Source organism: Muntiacus reevesi, chromosome 12 (genome assembly GCF_963930625.1).
Source record: "Muntiacus reevesi chromosome 12, mMunRee1.1, whole genome shotgun sequence".
NCBI classification, from domain to species: domain Eukaryota; kingdom Metazoa; phylum Chordata; class Mammalia; order Artiodactyla; family Cervidae; genus Muntiacus; species Muntiacus reevesi.
The window spans coordinates 55,231,168-55,248,677 of NC_089260.1; the positions used below are offsets into that span (position 1 = coordinate 55,231,168).

Genomic DNA, 17,510 nt, shown 5'->3' on the forward strand with positions numbered 1-17,510 from the left:
ACCCATCTGTAATTTTAGTTTTGTTTTTTTTTTTAATTTTGATATGAATATACAACCATTTAAAAGGGGGGGCTTCCCTGGTGGCCAAATGGTAAAGAATCTGCCTTCAGTGTAGGAGGCCCAAGTTCAGTCCCTGAGTGGGGAAGATCCCCTGGAGGAGGGAATGGCCACCCACCCCAGTATTCTTGCCTGGGAAATCCCACGGACAGAGGAGCCTGGTGGGCTACAGTCCATGGGGTCACAAAGAGTCGACACGACTGAGCGACTAAGCACACATACACACATACAACCAAATAAATTAACCAAGGAAGACGTTTTTGAATTGAAAGATAAAATTTATTTGATAAGTTTGTTTTATTCATCCAGCTATCTGTTCTTTCTTCTGGGGACTCTAGAAAATGAAATAAACAGCCCACACCCAAGTTCAAGGTGGCCCCAAAAGGAACACCTTCATTGTGCAGATGAGAGAAGTGACATCGGGGTTTGTTGATGCCACTTTGGAATTCGTCGACTTTTTCCTCTTGGTTCTTAAGCACAAATAGGTCTGCAGTTCCTTTCACTTCTCTGTCGGCTTTCAGTATTTGTATATTAAATGTAAAAGTCTTTCGAAATACTTTAGGGCTGTATCGCGTGGTAAATTTCAGAAGGGTTGTCCTAGAACTGCTTTTTAATGAATTACTCAAACGCTGAAAATACCACATACAGCAATTTCAAAAAGGCGTCCTCATAGTTGACCGATTTTCATTAATGACATCAAAGATAGGAAGATTAAGTCTGTGATTATCAGTATTCCGGGTGTAAAATGAGACATTTGGGTGCCAGCAACTTGGCGGGCCAGGTCAGGCGCAGCCCTGCTCACTGCCATGTCTCCTGCTTCTGGGCACGTGCCCTGCTGCATCCTGTCGTGTGGCATCGCAGACTCTAACCGCCTAACCGTCTAGCCATCCTTCTGCTCCATGCCAGGCACGGACGCAGGCTCCAGGCCTGTCTTCACTTTAAAAATTTGCTTTAGGAATGAATGGGGACCAAACTGATATTATACACTCATACTAATTGATTCCTTAGCAGTAAAGTCAGTCAGAGAATGCTTGTTCTATGAAACAAAATGAGTATTTCAGACAGGTTTTAACAGCAGTTACTGGGTTCAATCCCTGGGTTGGGACGATCCCCTGGAAAGGGAAAGGCTACCCACTCCAGTATTCTGGCCTGGAGAATTCCATGGACTGTATAGTCCATGGGGTCACAAAGAGTCAGACACAACTGAGCAACTTTCACTTATCTTCACTTGACTGTTGTTTTAATCGAAGGCCTTACAAACAGCTGTTTAGAAAGTCCCTTTCTAGTGCCTTAAGTTTAGTTTATTGGACCAAGTTATATCCACACTGTATTATTTTTTACTTGAACTTAGATACCTGCATTCTGTCCTGCGTCTGCCATGGGGATTGAGCCTGTAAGTTCACTTCCTTGCTGGAAAGCACTTGTCTTGCTTTAATTATTTTCATTCACTCAGCAAAAATTTTACTTCCTTTTATAGGAAACAGCAGTAGATAGAACTAACACAGCTCCTACCCCAATGCTGCCTACAGTCTACTTTTACTTCTGTTTTAGGTTTTTATACTTAAAAGATAAGTTATTATTCTTAATAAGGGATTTTACAGACCTGCAAAAATCGAATGCTGTAAAAATTTGCACATTACCATACCGTATCAAAGAAGTGTTCTAGGTATGCCATTGCCCCTCAGAATTGACTTCAATTATGTTGTCGTGTTAGTAATTTCTTTCACATTATTCAAAGCTTTATCGTGTATTATACATATGAAGTATTAATTACTAGTAAATTTCCTTTTCCAACCCACTTGTTTACTATACATGAAAAACATGTTTTAAGCAAATGTTGACATTTTCTTAATTGTTTACTAATGGTGTTTTATGATTAGCATAAAGGAGACTGAAACTTTGATTATGATGGCTTTTGCCCTTAATTAGGAAAGTATATGCTTGACTTCTAGCTTAAACATGAAAGAGTTATCGATGCAGGTAAGTGTTGTCAAAACTCATAGCTCTCAGAGAAATGACTATCAGAACTGTGAAACTTAAAGTACAAAGTACAGAAATAGTTTTAATTCAAGCTTTTTCTTTTGTCAGCATCCTCAGGAATTCATTTTAGTAGACCCTCTGATGTATGATTCATTTCGCCTGTTATTTTTCTGCATGAGTCACCATTTCAGAATGTAAAACACAGGGAGATAATAAACCTGTGTGTGTGCACGCACACACTATATTCCCTTTAATTATTGTTTTTGTGTATGCAAAGTCGCCCTAGGAAAAATAACATCTGTTCTGGTACCAGCAAAAACTGGGCAGGTATTCTGAAGAGTGTTACTTCATCTTAGGGTAATTTAAAATAGGTATATGTACGTTTTCTACCTTGCTCCTCCATGATTTTTTAGATCAAGACAAAGAATTTTAATTATTTGGAAAAGCATGGTAACCCATCTTTGATATGTAAAAAAGAAAAACTGGAGTGCGAATTTCATTGCAGACTTTTCAGAGGAGTCACAATGGTTTGTTTAAGACTTTCTTAACAGTATAATAGAGAATACACAGGTAATTTTAGTTGACATTTTAGTTAGGAATCCATGAATGGAAACTGTATATTTATGTTTATTATGCCAAGCCAAATAGTTATAAACTCTAAACAGCTTCTGGTTTCCTTTGTTTGAGGAAATAATTAGCCATTCATAAGAACTCAAAATAATTAGGCTGAATTCAGGGAAATTAACCATGACTTTGGAATTATGTTTTGTGATAAAATGAATGAAAATGATGTCTGTTATTTTATTTCAGACTGTAAAATATGTAAGTGGGGTAATTTGTAGACTGTCGTAACATTTCAAATAAAAATAGATGTAATTTTAAGCTGTACTGAATTATTTTGACTCTAAAGGGTTTTTTCTTTATTACAAATGCCATTGAACAGTAAGCATAAATAAAAATTTTGTGGATGTATTTGAGATGCAGTAAAGTTTATATTGGTTGGGGAAAAAAGCAAAAAAATTAAATTTATTGTTCACTAGTCTACTTTGGTTTTAGATTTTTGTTTCTACCTATAAATCACTATCCACTGAGACAGATATGCTACTTGTTACTTTAACTGCTATTTAAATTATCTTAAATTTACTTTACAAACTGTCATCATTTAAAACAAGCTTTTTAAATCTTAAAGGTGTGTCTGTTTGGCAGTTGTATTGGCAGCTCTGATAGAGAAAAGAGGACCCTCCCCTATTCCTTCATGCCTTTTAAGTGTAATGACAGGATTTATCCACTTGCACATTGGTTTGCCAGCCTGCCCTTTTACAGAGCGGTAAAATAAGACCGACATAGGACACTGGCCTCTTCTTGACCACATGTATGCTGTCAAGATGTTCAACTTCTCTGGGCCTCTCACTTTAAAATGGACATAGTGATAAAAGCATCTGCCTCTTAGACCTGTTGAGTTCCAGGGAGGTAATAGAGATGAAAACACCCTCCACTATGTAAGGCATTTATATTATTGAATTAGCATAACGTGCAACACAGGCTTTCATATTTTTAATTACCCTACCAAAAACCCAGTATGTGCCCTGGGCAAGTAAGTATTCACCAAGTTTATTTTATCATTTTGCAATTTTGAGGTGCAGAATTCAATTCTTCCATTTATGCATGTTCTGTGCTTTTCCAAAAAATGGAGCCTTTGCTTTAACTTTGTTGAGCATCCTTTATTAGCCTAAATTTTTGTTTTCTCTTGTCTTTTAAACTATGAGAATAATAACTGCTTTCACATATACCTATAGTATTTTTGTATTGATGCTTGAATGCCCTCTATTAAATATTGTATCTGCAGATCATCAAATTCTTAAAGTATTTGAAAACTTGATTTCAGGGGGAATTAATTAGATGTGTGTTTAGAATCTTAGGGCTTCCCTCATAGCTCAGTCGGTAAAGAATCTGCCTGCAATGCAGGAGACTCAGGTTCAATTCCTGGGTCAGGAAGATCCCCTGGAGAAGGAAATGGTAACCCACTCCAGTATTTTTGCCTGGAGAGCCCGATGAACAGAGGGACCTGGCAGGTTACAGTCAATGGGGTTGCAAGATTTGGACACAACTGAGTGACTTTCACTTCACTTCACTTAGAATGTTAAGTAAAATTATTGTCATTTAGCCTGTCATCGGGGAAGCTTATTTTGTTTCAAGTATTTGATTTATATTCTCCTCAGATTCTCATAATCATGATTTCTGAATTGTTATCTTTAAACCATTTAGGGTTTACTTATTTCTCTGTGCCCTATACTTGCTATAATAAAGAATTCTACTTTTTTTTCCCTTCTCTTTGACTATTTCTGCTGTTTGTTCTTTTCACATTTACTTGTACAATCAGGAATTATTAGCAGATTTTTTTTTAATGCGTGTTCTTAGTCTCCTAAGGATCTTGCTACTAATAGGCATTTTTAAGATATTTTAAGATTTTTCAACATCGATCTCATAAAACACCCCTTCTCCTGTAGCAAACCTATATTTAACTTCCCTTGCATGCTTTTGAAATCTAAGGAGTGCACGGTTATTGCCACATGTCAGCAATTGTCACATGCAGTGCTTGCAGCATCCTGGGAAATAAAGTGTGGGCTCTTGCAGGTAACACACGTGTAGCTTAGAGAAGCCCGTGTTGCACAAGCACGGGCAGTGTGAGCTTGGAGGTGCTCTCCTCAGGGAGCCCGCTGTTGTTCTGAGCTCAGGCTGCTGGTGCACTGTCCCCAAGAGACAACCGAGCTTGTCTGTTCTTGAGTAGTGTTTAGCTTCATGAAAATTTGATCCATTTGGTTTACAGTCACCCTAATAGGCATTTCTCTGAGTAGGCGAGTTAGGATTAAAAAATTGAATTTGGGGAAGAAGTGTGGGGTCATTCAGCATCATGAGATGCCATTTATCTAGGTAATACTGTCTTACTTTTCATTTCTGCCTTAATTTGGTCATGTAAATGTGCTCAGAACTAATAAAGATTTGCAACTGGTAAAAATTAATGCATGACTCTTCAGCCGAGTACTGAATGAAAGCATGTGTCATGAAATTGCCATTCTCTGATCCCGTATTTTCCATCACTTACGGACTGGTTCCGTTTAGAGTGTAGTCCATGCTTATTTTTTGTTTCATAGGTTGGCCAAAATGGGAAGGACTGGATTCCGCTCTCTTCCACGAAGAGTCAATGGGACTGGCTAAGATCAAGGTCTGAGGCTTCGTCCATCCATCATCAGGTATGCATCGAACAAAAATCACTGCAGTTCTGTGCATGTATCTTTGACGTATTTGGTTGATATGCATATTATGAATTTGGATTTTTATACAATGTTGAGTCACAACTTTATCCTATAGTTTTTAAATGCACTGTAAGTAATTTAAGTTTTGCAATATATTGAGTTAAATGATATTGTTAGCCATGAAAAAATTTCAGCTGGTCTTAGAAAAGTGTAATATTTGAAATATGCAATTCTTCATTGCTCAGTCTGTACATCCAAAGATAACAGAATTCTTGTGTTACTCCATATTGAGTGTCACCAATTTTCATAGGATCAATTGTTTGCTGCATCATGATGCAGTTTTAGTACATTTTTTTCAGTAACTTAAAAACTGTTTTTCTCAACTGGAATTCTGTGCCCAATTATGGTTAGGTTCTTCTAACATGATAATGGCAAAATATGACCAGTCTTTGAAATATTTTCAGATATTAGTTATACATGGGGGTTTAGATACTTTGTATTCCCTGTTGACTTAACAGTTGCAAAATTTAACAGCTTGTTTCCCACACCATTCTAAATAGATGCACAAAAGCATCATGTTAGGAAATCAGATAGTCAACATCACTCTTTTTTCCTGCTTTGGCAGAATGCTTTATACCAACTTATGTTGTCTTTACTGGTTACAGCAGAATAGCTGTTTAGATATTTCTGAGAGAGGCAGAGAAGCTGTGTCTTGAATGAAAATATAACAGGAAAAGAACAAGCCCTTGAGATTCAAAAAAATCTAAAACCAGAGGGAACACACTGTGTTAGCAGTAGTGATGTCAGTTGCATTAATTGTGTTAATGTCACTTAAAAAAATTTTTTTTTATTTTTTAAATTATGAAAAGTATGATAGCACATATACAGGAGACTTGGAAAATACAGAACAGAGTTACATATAGTTCTAATACATATTACAACTTTTAAGTAGATAAATTAAGATTTTTAGTTGGAATTTCTCAAAATAGCAAACTCTTAAAAATTCGTAGAATGAATAGATAGAAAAGTAGAAGGATATAGTCTACCCAGAAAGCACTGTGCACTGATTCAGTGTAATTAAGATTTATCCAGCTTTCACACAATCGCTGGGTACAAATGCTGTCTTCTCTGCAATAACCCTCTGTGTTTTTTTCAGTCTCTTCACCTTCTTGTGGCTTTTGATGACCAAGTCCAAGGTCTTTCTTGGTAACGGTCACATTGTACTTGAAAATATGTGGGTTATTTTCCAATATCTTTTGATATTTATTTCTCACATAATTCCACAGTATGTGGGAACTTGAGTTTGTACCCTGCTGTTGTGTGAAAAAAGTGGTAATGTCACGTTTAAACTGCAGAGGAAACAGGCGTGAAGGAAAGCCTTGTTGTGTCTGCCTACCGAAGAAGAAAGGCTATGTGAATCAGACGCCGATTAATGCATGCACATGCTTTACACTTCAGTCACATGAGCGACGATTGCTATATTTTGCCTGTTCAGGGACATCCTCTATATTAAAATACAATAGGATCAATTGCAATGTACACTTAATTTTACAAAAATGTAGGTTAAATCCATCCACTTTTAGTGAGGGCAAGTGTCAGTCTGATGCCAAAACACAAGTGATAGAAAAAAACTGGTTTTCATTGTTTTTTGAATATATAATAGGATGAGAAATCCAATTGATCAGTAGTTGATAACATTTAGCCACCTACCAATTTTCAATTTAAAATCAGATCTTTTTGAAAGAGGTTGCCGGTGTTATTAGTTCTGTGTCTCTTAGAAATATAGTGCCCTGCTAAAAACTAGCATTCACGAACCTTGAGGAATCGTTTAATTTTTTAATATCAAATGGATCTTTTGGGAACTAGTTTCTTCCTCTGAGAAATACAGTTGATAATATTTACTATCTCTTGTCCACAAGTTTTCAAGGGTTTCAGTCAATGTAAGTTTTTAAGTAGACATACGTTTGGCATACACGATAGACATTTCATTCTTTCTTTCTCAAAGCATTGATAGTGAATTGAAACTCTGACCCACCTTTTTCAAACCTCCACACTGATGTACCCCGCCCAAGTACTGTGCTCACCCCTGTCACAGGTGTGTCAGAGACTAGCCCTCTATATCTGGCTCATCCGCTCTCCTTGGGTGCCCGATGAACAGCGTCGTCTTCTGTGATGTGAAAGATGGTGGGGAAAGTTACTTCAGCCAAATTGTTGCTTCCACCCAAGAGACAGGGAGCCATGACCCTCACCTAACATAACACCAAAACATTTCACCACCTCAAGAATGCATATTTGTCCTGAAGACAAGTCATGTCTACTCTTGAATCAGAAACCCCTCTGCGTGTGATGACACTGATGTAAAGAATTGATTTTCACCTTGGGCAATGAGTTCAACTCTTTCAGGCCTCTGGTGTCTCTGTCCTGAGAACTCCTTCCCTGGACTGAACGGTTCACGAGGTGCCTGAAAGAGTTTTTGGCTGATTAGCTTTATTTTTCTACGACACAAATTGTGACTAGAGCCGCCTCACACAAATTAAGAGGATTTTTAGACATTAAAACATACGTGGAAACATTTTTATGTTCTCAGCGAGATTTATGTTCTCTGGGTCCTTGTAAAAAGTGAAGCTTTAATGATGCTACTTTCAGTGTCACGTCCTGATGATTCCCGAGGGTTCCCTGCTGCTCTCCCTGCGTACAACGTTTGTCAGGTGGGATCTCAGGGGATCTGTGAACTGTTCATTCTGAGCAATGCCTTAATATGTATTTTGACAAATGTAAAAGAAGCCTACAGATATTACATTAGACCAGCTGAATCCATTTTATGGTTTCTTCTTTCTTTTTTAATTCAAAAGCATCACATAGCAAGTAAAACTTTTAAAAATTAAATCTAGTTACAAACTAGTTGTTTCTTATTTTTTTTTCCAGTCCCTTTTTGCTTTCTTTTACGACCACATGAAACTTGAGAAGCCACCTAAAGCTAAATCATTTAGTGGAGTTGGGCAGTTCCCAAGTGTCCAACAAGAAGGCCTGCTTTAGGCTGCGATGGCCACTGTCATTCCTGGTGATTTGTCAGAAGTAAGAGATACCCAGAAAGTCCCTTCAGGGAAACGTAAGCGTGGTGAAACCAAACCAAGAAAAAACTTTCCTTGCCAACTGTGTGACAAGGCCTTTAACAGTGTTGAGAAATTAAAGGTGCACTCCTACTCTCACACAGGAGAGAGGCCCTACAAGTGCATACAACAAGACTGCACGAAAGCCTTTGTTTCTAAGTACAAATTACAAAGGTATTAAACTCTATTTGTCTTTCAGATTCTATTTTCTATTATGTTGGCTATTTGAAGCCATTGTTAACGTATATATTTGTATCCACCTCTTTCCGCTGACTTGCAGAGAGAAATGTTTAAGTAGATTAGTTTTAGCATTCTAAGTCACAGACTTTTATGTGTTAGTGCTTTTTGATCTTTTTTAATGCAATGCTTAAACGAGAGTAGAATGTCCGTTTGTACAAAGAAATTGCAAGAGAAGGGTGTGGACGTTAACGTGAGTATATTCTGTCTTGCTCAGTTGCATTTGCAATCACTAAAAACCAGCGAGAACTAAAGTGGCGACTTAGATGGTTCCAGGTCTGCAGTGTTTAGGTGTGTTAACTACCCTTTGTAGCAGACGCGTAGTGAGTTAGAGAGTGTCCGTGAGTAGGGCAGGTCTGTGTTAGCCTAGCAGCTTAGCTTCCGTTTGAACAGGGAGGCCAGGCCGTTCTTACCATAACGCTGACAGAATATGTCTGTGTTCAAGGCACATGGCTACGCACTCTCCCGAGAAAACCCACAAGTGTAACTATTGCGAGAAAATGTTTCACCGGAAGGACCACCTGAAGAACCACCTGCACACGCACGACCCCAACAAAGAGACGTTCAAGTGCGAGGAGTGCGGCAAGAGCTACAACACCAAGCTGGGCTTCAAGCGGCACCTGGCCCTGCACGCGGCCACGAGCGGCGACCTCACCTGCAAGGTGTGCCTGCAGACGTTCGAGAGCACCGGCGTGCTGCTGGAGCACCTGAAGTCGCACGCGGGCAAGTCGGCGGGCGGCGTGAAGGAGAAGAAGCACCCATGCGAGCACTGCGACCGCCGCTTCTACACGCGCAAGGACGTGCGCCGACACATGGTGGTGCACACGGGAAGGAAGGACTTCCTCTGCCAGTACTGCGCTCAGAGGTTCGGGCGCAAGGATCACCTGACGCGGCACATGAAGAAGAGCCACAACCAGGAGCTCCTGAAGGTCAAGACGGAGCCCGTGGACTTCCTGGATCCCTTCACCTGCAACGTGTCGGTGCCCATCAAGGACGAGCTCCTCCCGGTGATGTCGCTGCCCTCCAGCGAGCTGCTGTCCAAGCCGTTCCCCAGCACGCTGCAGCTGAACCTCTACAACACTCCGTTCCAGTCCGTGCAGAGCTCGGGCTCTGCCCACCAGATGATCACCACCCTGCCTTTGGGCATGACGTGCCCCATAGACATGGATGCTGTCCACCCCTCCCACCACCTTTCCTTCAAGTACCCGTTCAGTTCTACCTCATACGCCATCTCTATTCCCGAAAAAGAACAGCCCTTGAAGGGGGAGATTGAGAGCTACCTGATGGAGCTGCAGGGCGGCATGCCCTCCTCCTCCCAGGACTCTCCAGCGTCCTCGTCCAAACTGGGGCTGGAGCCACAGCTCGGGTCCCTGGAGGACAGCGCGGGTGACCTCTCCCTGTCCAAAAGCTCCATCTCCATCAGTGACCCCCTGAACACACCAGCATTGGATTTCTCTCAGCTGTTCAATTTCATACCATTAAACGGCCCTCCCTATAACCCGATCTCGGTGGGGAGCCTGGGGATGAGCTACTCCCAGGAGGAGGCACACTCTTCCGTGTCCCAGCTCCCCACGCAGAGCCAGGACCTGCCGGATCCTGCCAGCACGATAGGGCTGGGCTCTCTGCACTCGCTGTCCGCGGCCTTCACCAGCAGTCTGAGCACGAGCACAACCCTGCCCCGCTTCCACCAGGCTTTCCAGTAGAGTCCCAGCGTGCGCATCGAGGCCCAAACGTACGTGCAGCCCTGCCTTAGCTGACCATTCTGGTTTTAGTGCCTACTTTAAGACAGTATCACAGTTTCTGCTTCTGTATAGTACCAATTTTCATTAAGCCAGTATAAAATAGAAACTAGCTTTTTAAATGAGCTTCAGAACCATTTGTGTTCAGCTATGTTTACCTGGGTATTTTGTCCTGATTCACTGCCAACTGTCATATTTAAGACGATTTCTCATATAGGAAAGCCATTATTAGCAGTCAAGTCTTACAAATCCCATGTTCTGACTTACTGTTGGATCTTAAACTTTGCATTTTTGTCCGAGATCAATGGCTCTACCTTTTGACATTTGGCTCTTTAAAAATATTTTGCTACAGAATGTAAGTTTTCTAAAACGTACATGAATGACCTGAGAGTTTAAAAAAATTTTACTAGCCTCTAAATGGATTAATAAGCAAATGCTTCAAATGAATTTAGAATCCAGTCTGGGGACATAGCATATGTTTCTTAGATATTACCATAATTTCAGGTCAGTATATTTTGAAGACTTGCTATTGTCTGGCTCAAATGTTTGCTATCTTTTTCATGCACGTGTAAGAAAAACAGATCCTAGACACAAAGCGCACCAGTGTTTGTAGCAAACAGAGACCCCCTAGGAAGGTGACCCGGCAGTCCATGTTACTTAAGAGTTGGCCTTAAATTAGTACACAGGATGTTTGCCACGTTTTATCCTTGTTGCTGTCTTGCTGTTGCATTCATGCTAGTAGTCTATGGCGTCAAGAGTCTTCAGCGTCAGTCTTTAGGTGCGTCTCTTTCATCTTCTCCATCTTTCGTGGTCAGAGGGTAGGTCGAGGACAGCCAGCCATTTCCCTTGGCATCTCACTACAGAATTAGTCCAGAGTCCAGAGCTGTTGGGGAACACAGGTGTGCTTATCCCGGGGGTGGGGCAGTCCCATCTTCTAGGGTGAGAGACCCCAGGCAGGCCTGCCACTCTGCTAGGGACTTGTCTGGGGACCACGTCCCCTGTTGCCAGGGTGGAAATGAGGGGTCAGGTCATAGCATATCACTTACATCACTTCTTGCTCCCTTTGATTCAGTTTTCTCTCCCTGAGCACCAAAAGCAGAGAAGAGAACAACCTGCCCGCCAGCCACCGCCGCCCCGCACTGTGGTATCTTTCTCATCAGTGTTAATTCATTTTCCCTGCTGTTTTTGGGCAGAGACTTTAAAGTTAAATGCATTCAAAAACTATTTGAGGAAGGATCACAAAATTTAAGTGACTAAAAGAAAATACTGTAAACCCCACTTTTACAAGTCCCTGGGAAAGTGGGAGGAACATCACAAAGAAGCTGAATTCGCAGAGGGAGGGAGAAGAGCACAGTGAAACAAGCCCTGTCTTTGGTGATGTGAAAAATAACAGGAGCGTGGTGTTCCGTGAATACAGTAGTTATCACAGGCTTTCCTCGCTTTAGACAGCCAGTACATTTTCTCAAAGGTCAAACTACTATGCTACTTTTCCAATAATCGATTGGGGGCATCAACCTAAGAAACGTATCTTATTAAGCACTTGTTAACACCTTATTTGGGGACCCTGTCTGTCGGGGTGGGTTTGAGGAGGGAGGGTTTATAGAAGAGTATATATCTCTTTAAAAAAAAAAATATTTCTGAGCACTCATGAGCCCTGTGTGGAAGCTTCTCTTCCCTTTGACAGGGCCAGCTATCACTGCGGATCTCCATGTTTACCAAGAAGTTCTAAAAATGAGTGCAGATTACTGAATATAATGCGTTATTTAAACTATTGGGGAGTAGTATAATTTGTGGAGAGATGTAAATTGTAATAATGTAAATGGGGGTTTCACTATATATGATATATATGTACACACATGTGTATCGCACTTCATAGAATCAGAGTTGCTCTCGTACGGAGCTTTGGCTCCAGTATTTTTATCATGCTCCTATTTGTTTTGTTTTTTTTAAATCCCAGGAGCAGTAGTTTTTATACGTATGTATTTAAATTTTATTATTAAAAGTTACATTTTATTAAAAAGTGTGTTCCAAAGGCATTAAAATTATATATGTTAATAAGGAAATACATTTAAAAATTTTTCAAACTGCTCCTGAGCGTTTGCCTAGGAGACTGTTTGCTCTCAAAGTAGGCTTTTAGCTCTGCTGTGTTGCGGCCCGCTTTAGTTTCTATGAAACAGATTGCTTACTTAAATCATTAATTGAATGATTAGTGTTCAATATTGCTTTAATCACCGTTGAGAGGAAAAGAAAAAAGAAAAAAAATTTTGGTGACAGAGCACAAATAAATAGAAAACCTGTTTTTAAATAGAAATCACAAATCACAAGTGTGGAAGCACTACTTTATTTTTGTCTAAAATTTGCTTAAAGAGAAGTCAGATGAACGAACTGAGATGTTGGCCTTTTGGTGGGCTGTATTTCACTGCTAATAAAAAAGTAAAAAGGGAGTACCAGGATTTATTAAATAAAGCATTTTGGAAATGGGGAATGGCGCCATGTAGGTGTATATATATATTTTTAGCCTAATTCTCGCCCAGCATACCTTCCAGGGCACCAGGGCTGAAATTGTGGACTCTATTTTCTCGTGTACACACCCCTTTGCCTGTTGCTTTCCCCACAGACTTGAAATCACACTTCCAAGTAAGAGGGAATTCAGCTCATTCATTTTTTAAACTGACTGTAGTGGTCACTAAACCCCCTTTGAGAGAATCTCTATTAAACATGAGGTAGACTCATTTTATTTTAATTGCACAATGGTCTGACAAGGCTGTAACACCGAACTGGCTCTTTTTTTTTTTTTCCTTAAAAAGAAAATTGACACTTTCGATGTCAACTGGATGTGATTAAAAATAATGATTGCCAATTCTGTTTTCATTCTCCAGTGGCCAGAATCATCATCCTCGAAATTTCTAGTAGTGCCTTTGCTTGGGTTGGTTGGTTGGTTGGTTTTTTAAAGGGATTGTTATTAAGTAAAAATATCTCAGTTTAGAATTTGGACCTCAGACAAGATATTGAACCTCATTCAGTTTGACCTTCCACGTGTTTGTACAAATTAAGATCACCAGATACTGAAGTTTACGAGCATGGAAGGATACTGACACTATAAGCAATATTCTCCATGGATGGACCCAAACATCACCTTGATAGCTACTGGTCACTGCTACAACCTGCATCTTACAACCCTGTTACCAAGTTTCGTTGTTCGTGTCCTGACTGATCACGCGCTACTCTTTGTGCAACTTGTTAATTTCATGTAGGTGTTTCTTCCAAACTATGTATTTTTGCGGATGTGTTGCTTGTGTTTTATTCTTCTTCGTCACTTGTGCAACATAGTGATATATTGTGTTAATTTGGACAGTAGCGGTTTTTAAAAACCATATACTGACTGAAAACATGAGCCAGAGCTGACTGCTTTATTAAGCTAATAATGAATGTTAAAGAGTACATATTTTCAGGATTATTCATCTAGTAAGCAATACACATATATAGGCCAATATTTTTTTAAAAAATAGAGCTTGGTCAGCCTCTATACTACACATATTACAAGATATAGCACTTTCAAAACGAATCTAAACCTTTACAGAAAAACTTTCTTATAGGTTATGCCTTTTATTTTAAGACTTATTATAATTTGTTTCAAGTGCCATTAGAGGATAGATATATAGGCCTTTGATATATAATGCTTTGTGTTCAAGAATGGTAGACGGTATTTTAAACAGGTACAGTTTTACAGTGTTTTCTTATCAATTTGCTATATTGCACAGAATCAGTGTGTGTCTTTTCATAAGGTTTTACAATGGTTTATTTTTTTACAAGGTTTACGTGTCTCAAAACACACTGTCTTCCCAGTATGTAAGTTAAAATACAAAAAAAAAAAAAAATATTCACCCAAGTTGCTTCCAGCCTACTGAGATCCAGGTGACTTTGGAGGAGATCTTTTAGACGTCATGTATTCTTCATTAGCAATGGCAGACTGTTACCTCTGAGAAATGAGTGCCTGTGTTGAGACCTTGTCTTATTTTTCTCACACTGTGTCAGCAGCCATGTCAATCACACAGACAGTCTGTGGTGATCCCATAGATCCATGTTAAGCTGTGTTGTGTAGCTCTGTGCTGAGAACCCATGCAGAGCTCCTTTCTGATCCTCTATACATCCAGATGATACAACCCACAATGGGCAAGGCACATTCTTGTCACCCCTGGCCCTTCTGCAATATTGTCAACCCTCTGAGGACGGAAGGCAGTGTCTTTTGATAAGTTACCTAACTTAGAAAGGACAGAACTATTGCTAATGTGTAAAACACTTCATTGTATAAGCTTCAGTGGTACAGATGACCCAGAATGAATGTGTATCTTCTCAGAAACACTCCTTCAATATTCTGTTGGATCATGCTGCTAATGTAACTTGGGATACAACTCTTCATGGTGCTACAGACTTCTCTGTCTCGTTCAGTCGTATTTTTTTTTATCCATAGGAAAAAAAAAAAAGGACTACGTTAGGTGTAAAGGTGTACAATATATTTTTATACTGTGACTTCATTTGTCTTTAACAAGACTTTTACACCACCCACCACAATGTATTCATGTGCACTTGCAAAAGGAAACCTTGGACGTGCAAATGTTATACCAGAACAAACCCAGCTTTGTCCACAAAGGTGACCGTGACTCGGAAAGAAACATGGGCTTTATAATACGGTGTGGAGTGAAGAACGTGCTGTACGTTACTAACAGCCCTTTGAATTTAACAAAAACTGGGCATCCATTCGGAAATGGATTGCATCATGCCTGAACATAAGCTGGACTGCTGAAATTGTATTTTTAGCTGACGAAAAAGTGTTTGGACTAGTACTCTAAAAATGTTCTGATGATAAAGTTTTGAGTCAAAATAGAAAAGAGAAACTGCATTCCAGGCTGCATTATGTATATTTTTATTGCATTTAAAATTCGCTCTTCTGTGATACCGGGAAATCAAGTGGCTTATCCTGTATATCATGTACTTAAAATGTATTCACAAACTACTGTTGTGTTTGTATAAAATATAGACAAAGATCATATTTTCTGTGTGTGTATAAGCTCTGTAAAATAGCAATCACATTATGAAGCTGCAGCGAGACTACATTTTAAACACCCACATCCAAAGAAGCAGGCTAATTTATTGTCCAGTTACCCAGTTATAAAATATTCATTTGCTGCTAATTAAACAATAGTACTGCAGCTTCTCATGGCCTACAGTGTTATGTTTGCTGTAAGAAAAAGATATGTGAACTCCACAAAAATATATGAATAAAAATTATAGAATGGCTTTAGATAATGTAGATCTTCCTGAAATTTTAACAGATGATAAAGTTCTATTTGGTATAACATTTTTTCCCTTTGAATTTTAAATATTTTCTCATTTGATAAATATAAGATTCTAATAGCTTCCTCTAGGACAATACTTGGTTGTTGAAATGTAAAGTTCTAGGGTTTCTTTTGTTTTGTTTTAAAACTTTTGTACCTTGAAAGGAAGGATAGAAATTGTAAATAAAAAAGTCAAAATGTTGTGCATCAAAACTTTAATCCAGGCGAGAATTCAAACAAAGAATCTCCCAAAGGCTGTTAGAATGTATAGATCAATCATGTTTCTTATTCATATGAGATAAAATTGGCATTAAGCATTCCTTTGGCACTTACTGTCCATCAGTCCTGTAAATTATTTTTTTAGACGTTCTCTTTGGGCTACTTGTCTAAAACTTTGCTGAAAACCCTCCTTTGACCATACACCTGGACCAGAGTGATGAGCTCACAGATATCATTTCATCTCAAATTCATCAGTTAAACAGTGATGCATCTTTGAAAGAAAGAGATTAATTCTGAAAATCCAATTAATAATCTGGCCAGGAACCAGTTGCAGGAAAAAAAAATATTTTTTTGATTTCTCATAGCACCTCTTTCAGTATGATAGGAAAAATTGCTTCTTCACCTTTGACTTTTCCTGTCCTAAGGTCCTCTACCTTCAGTGAGGTAAAGAAAATACATGGCGACTCCCCATTTGGCGGTTCCTCTTTTCACATACTTAATTCCAGCAAATCTAAAAGCATTTCTTTGTTAATTCTTAGCATTAACACTACATACATTTTTATTTAAATTCACACATATGAAATGTTTCAAGGACTATTTATAGAAGGGAAAATGCTACTGCTTTTTATAGTCAGAATACTCTGAAAAAGGATGTTTGGGGTTAATTCATTTAAGGTATATTCTCCCTTATGGAAAAGCAATTAGAAGTGCAGTTTAAGTAGAGCATTAAGCATAAGCATTGCACCATAGAACCAGTGGGGCTAAAAGACTTCTTCATGCCAGTTTTTGTTAGATGAAAAGTTCGTACTGATGGTTTATCATTAAGGGGAGGAAAACTTCAATCTAACTAGAGACAGCTTGAGTTTTTGCTGCCACTTTTCCTTAAATGAGCATTTCTTAAACAATAGGCACCTCTTCGTGCAAAGTCCTGGGCTGTTTCCAAGGAGTCAGCTTTATAGAAAGAGGCTGGTTTCCTGATAAAGTGTTGGAATGAAGATGACACCATCATTACAATAGTGGGAAAGTGTAAATGCTGTATTGAGTTGTACCCAGTTAACCCTTTTTTGTAGATCAAAAATGATCAAATATTGGCGGTTTCAGGCTAAAACTAAAAACAACCAAGCCCAGAATGTCTCGACTTCACCTGCTTTCTACTCAACACAGAGGTCAATAATAAATCTGTCTACTGAAGATGTTTGACTCCTGACTAGTGTGATGGTTAATTTTATGTGTCCACTCAGCTTGGCTGTGGTACCCAGACTGGATGCCTGGTCTAGTCAAGCACCAGTCTAGCTGTTGCTGTGGATTAACATTTTGTTAGATGCGATTAACATTTATAGTCAGCTGACTTTAAAATAAAACAGACTGCCCTCCATAATGTGGGTGGGCCTCATCTCATCAGTTGGAGGCCATAAGAAAAAAAAAAAAAAATTCTCCCAGGAAAAGGGAGTTCTGCCTTCAGATGGCTTCATATTCGACCTGCAGCATCAGCTCTCCATGGGTCCCCAGCCTCCCTGAGTCTCCAACCTGCTGGCCTGCCCTGCAGATTTCAGACTTGTCAGCCTCCACAGTCGTGAG

The 17,510-nt window shown here is 39.3% G+C and overlaps 1 protein-coding gene across 3 annotated transcripts in view; it reads left to right on the forward strand.

Moving 5' to 3' along the window:
* PLAG1 (PLAG1 zinc finger) overlaps positions 1–15,427 on the forward strand; it is a 49,444-nt gene extending 34,017 nt beyond the window's left edge. Inside the window, exons 2-4 of one of the 3 annotated variants that reach the window (XM_065903321.1) lie at positions 5,190–5,288; positions 8,217–8,575; positions 9,084–15,427. In XM_065903321.1, coding sequence (XP_065759393.1) covers positions 8,334–8,575; positions 9,084–10,341 — 1,500 coding nt within the window. In that variant the 5' untranslated portion in view covers positions 5,190–5,288; positions 8,217–8,333 and the 3' untranslated portion in view covers positions 10,342–15,427. The remainder of the gene's footprint in view (positions 1–5,189; positions 5,289–8,216; positions 8,576–9,083) is intronic. The other 2 variants (XM_065903323.1, XM_065903322.1) reach the window with 2 other exon arrangements.
* The last annotated feature ends 2,083 nt before the right edge of the window (positions 15,428–17,510 follow it).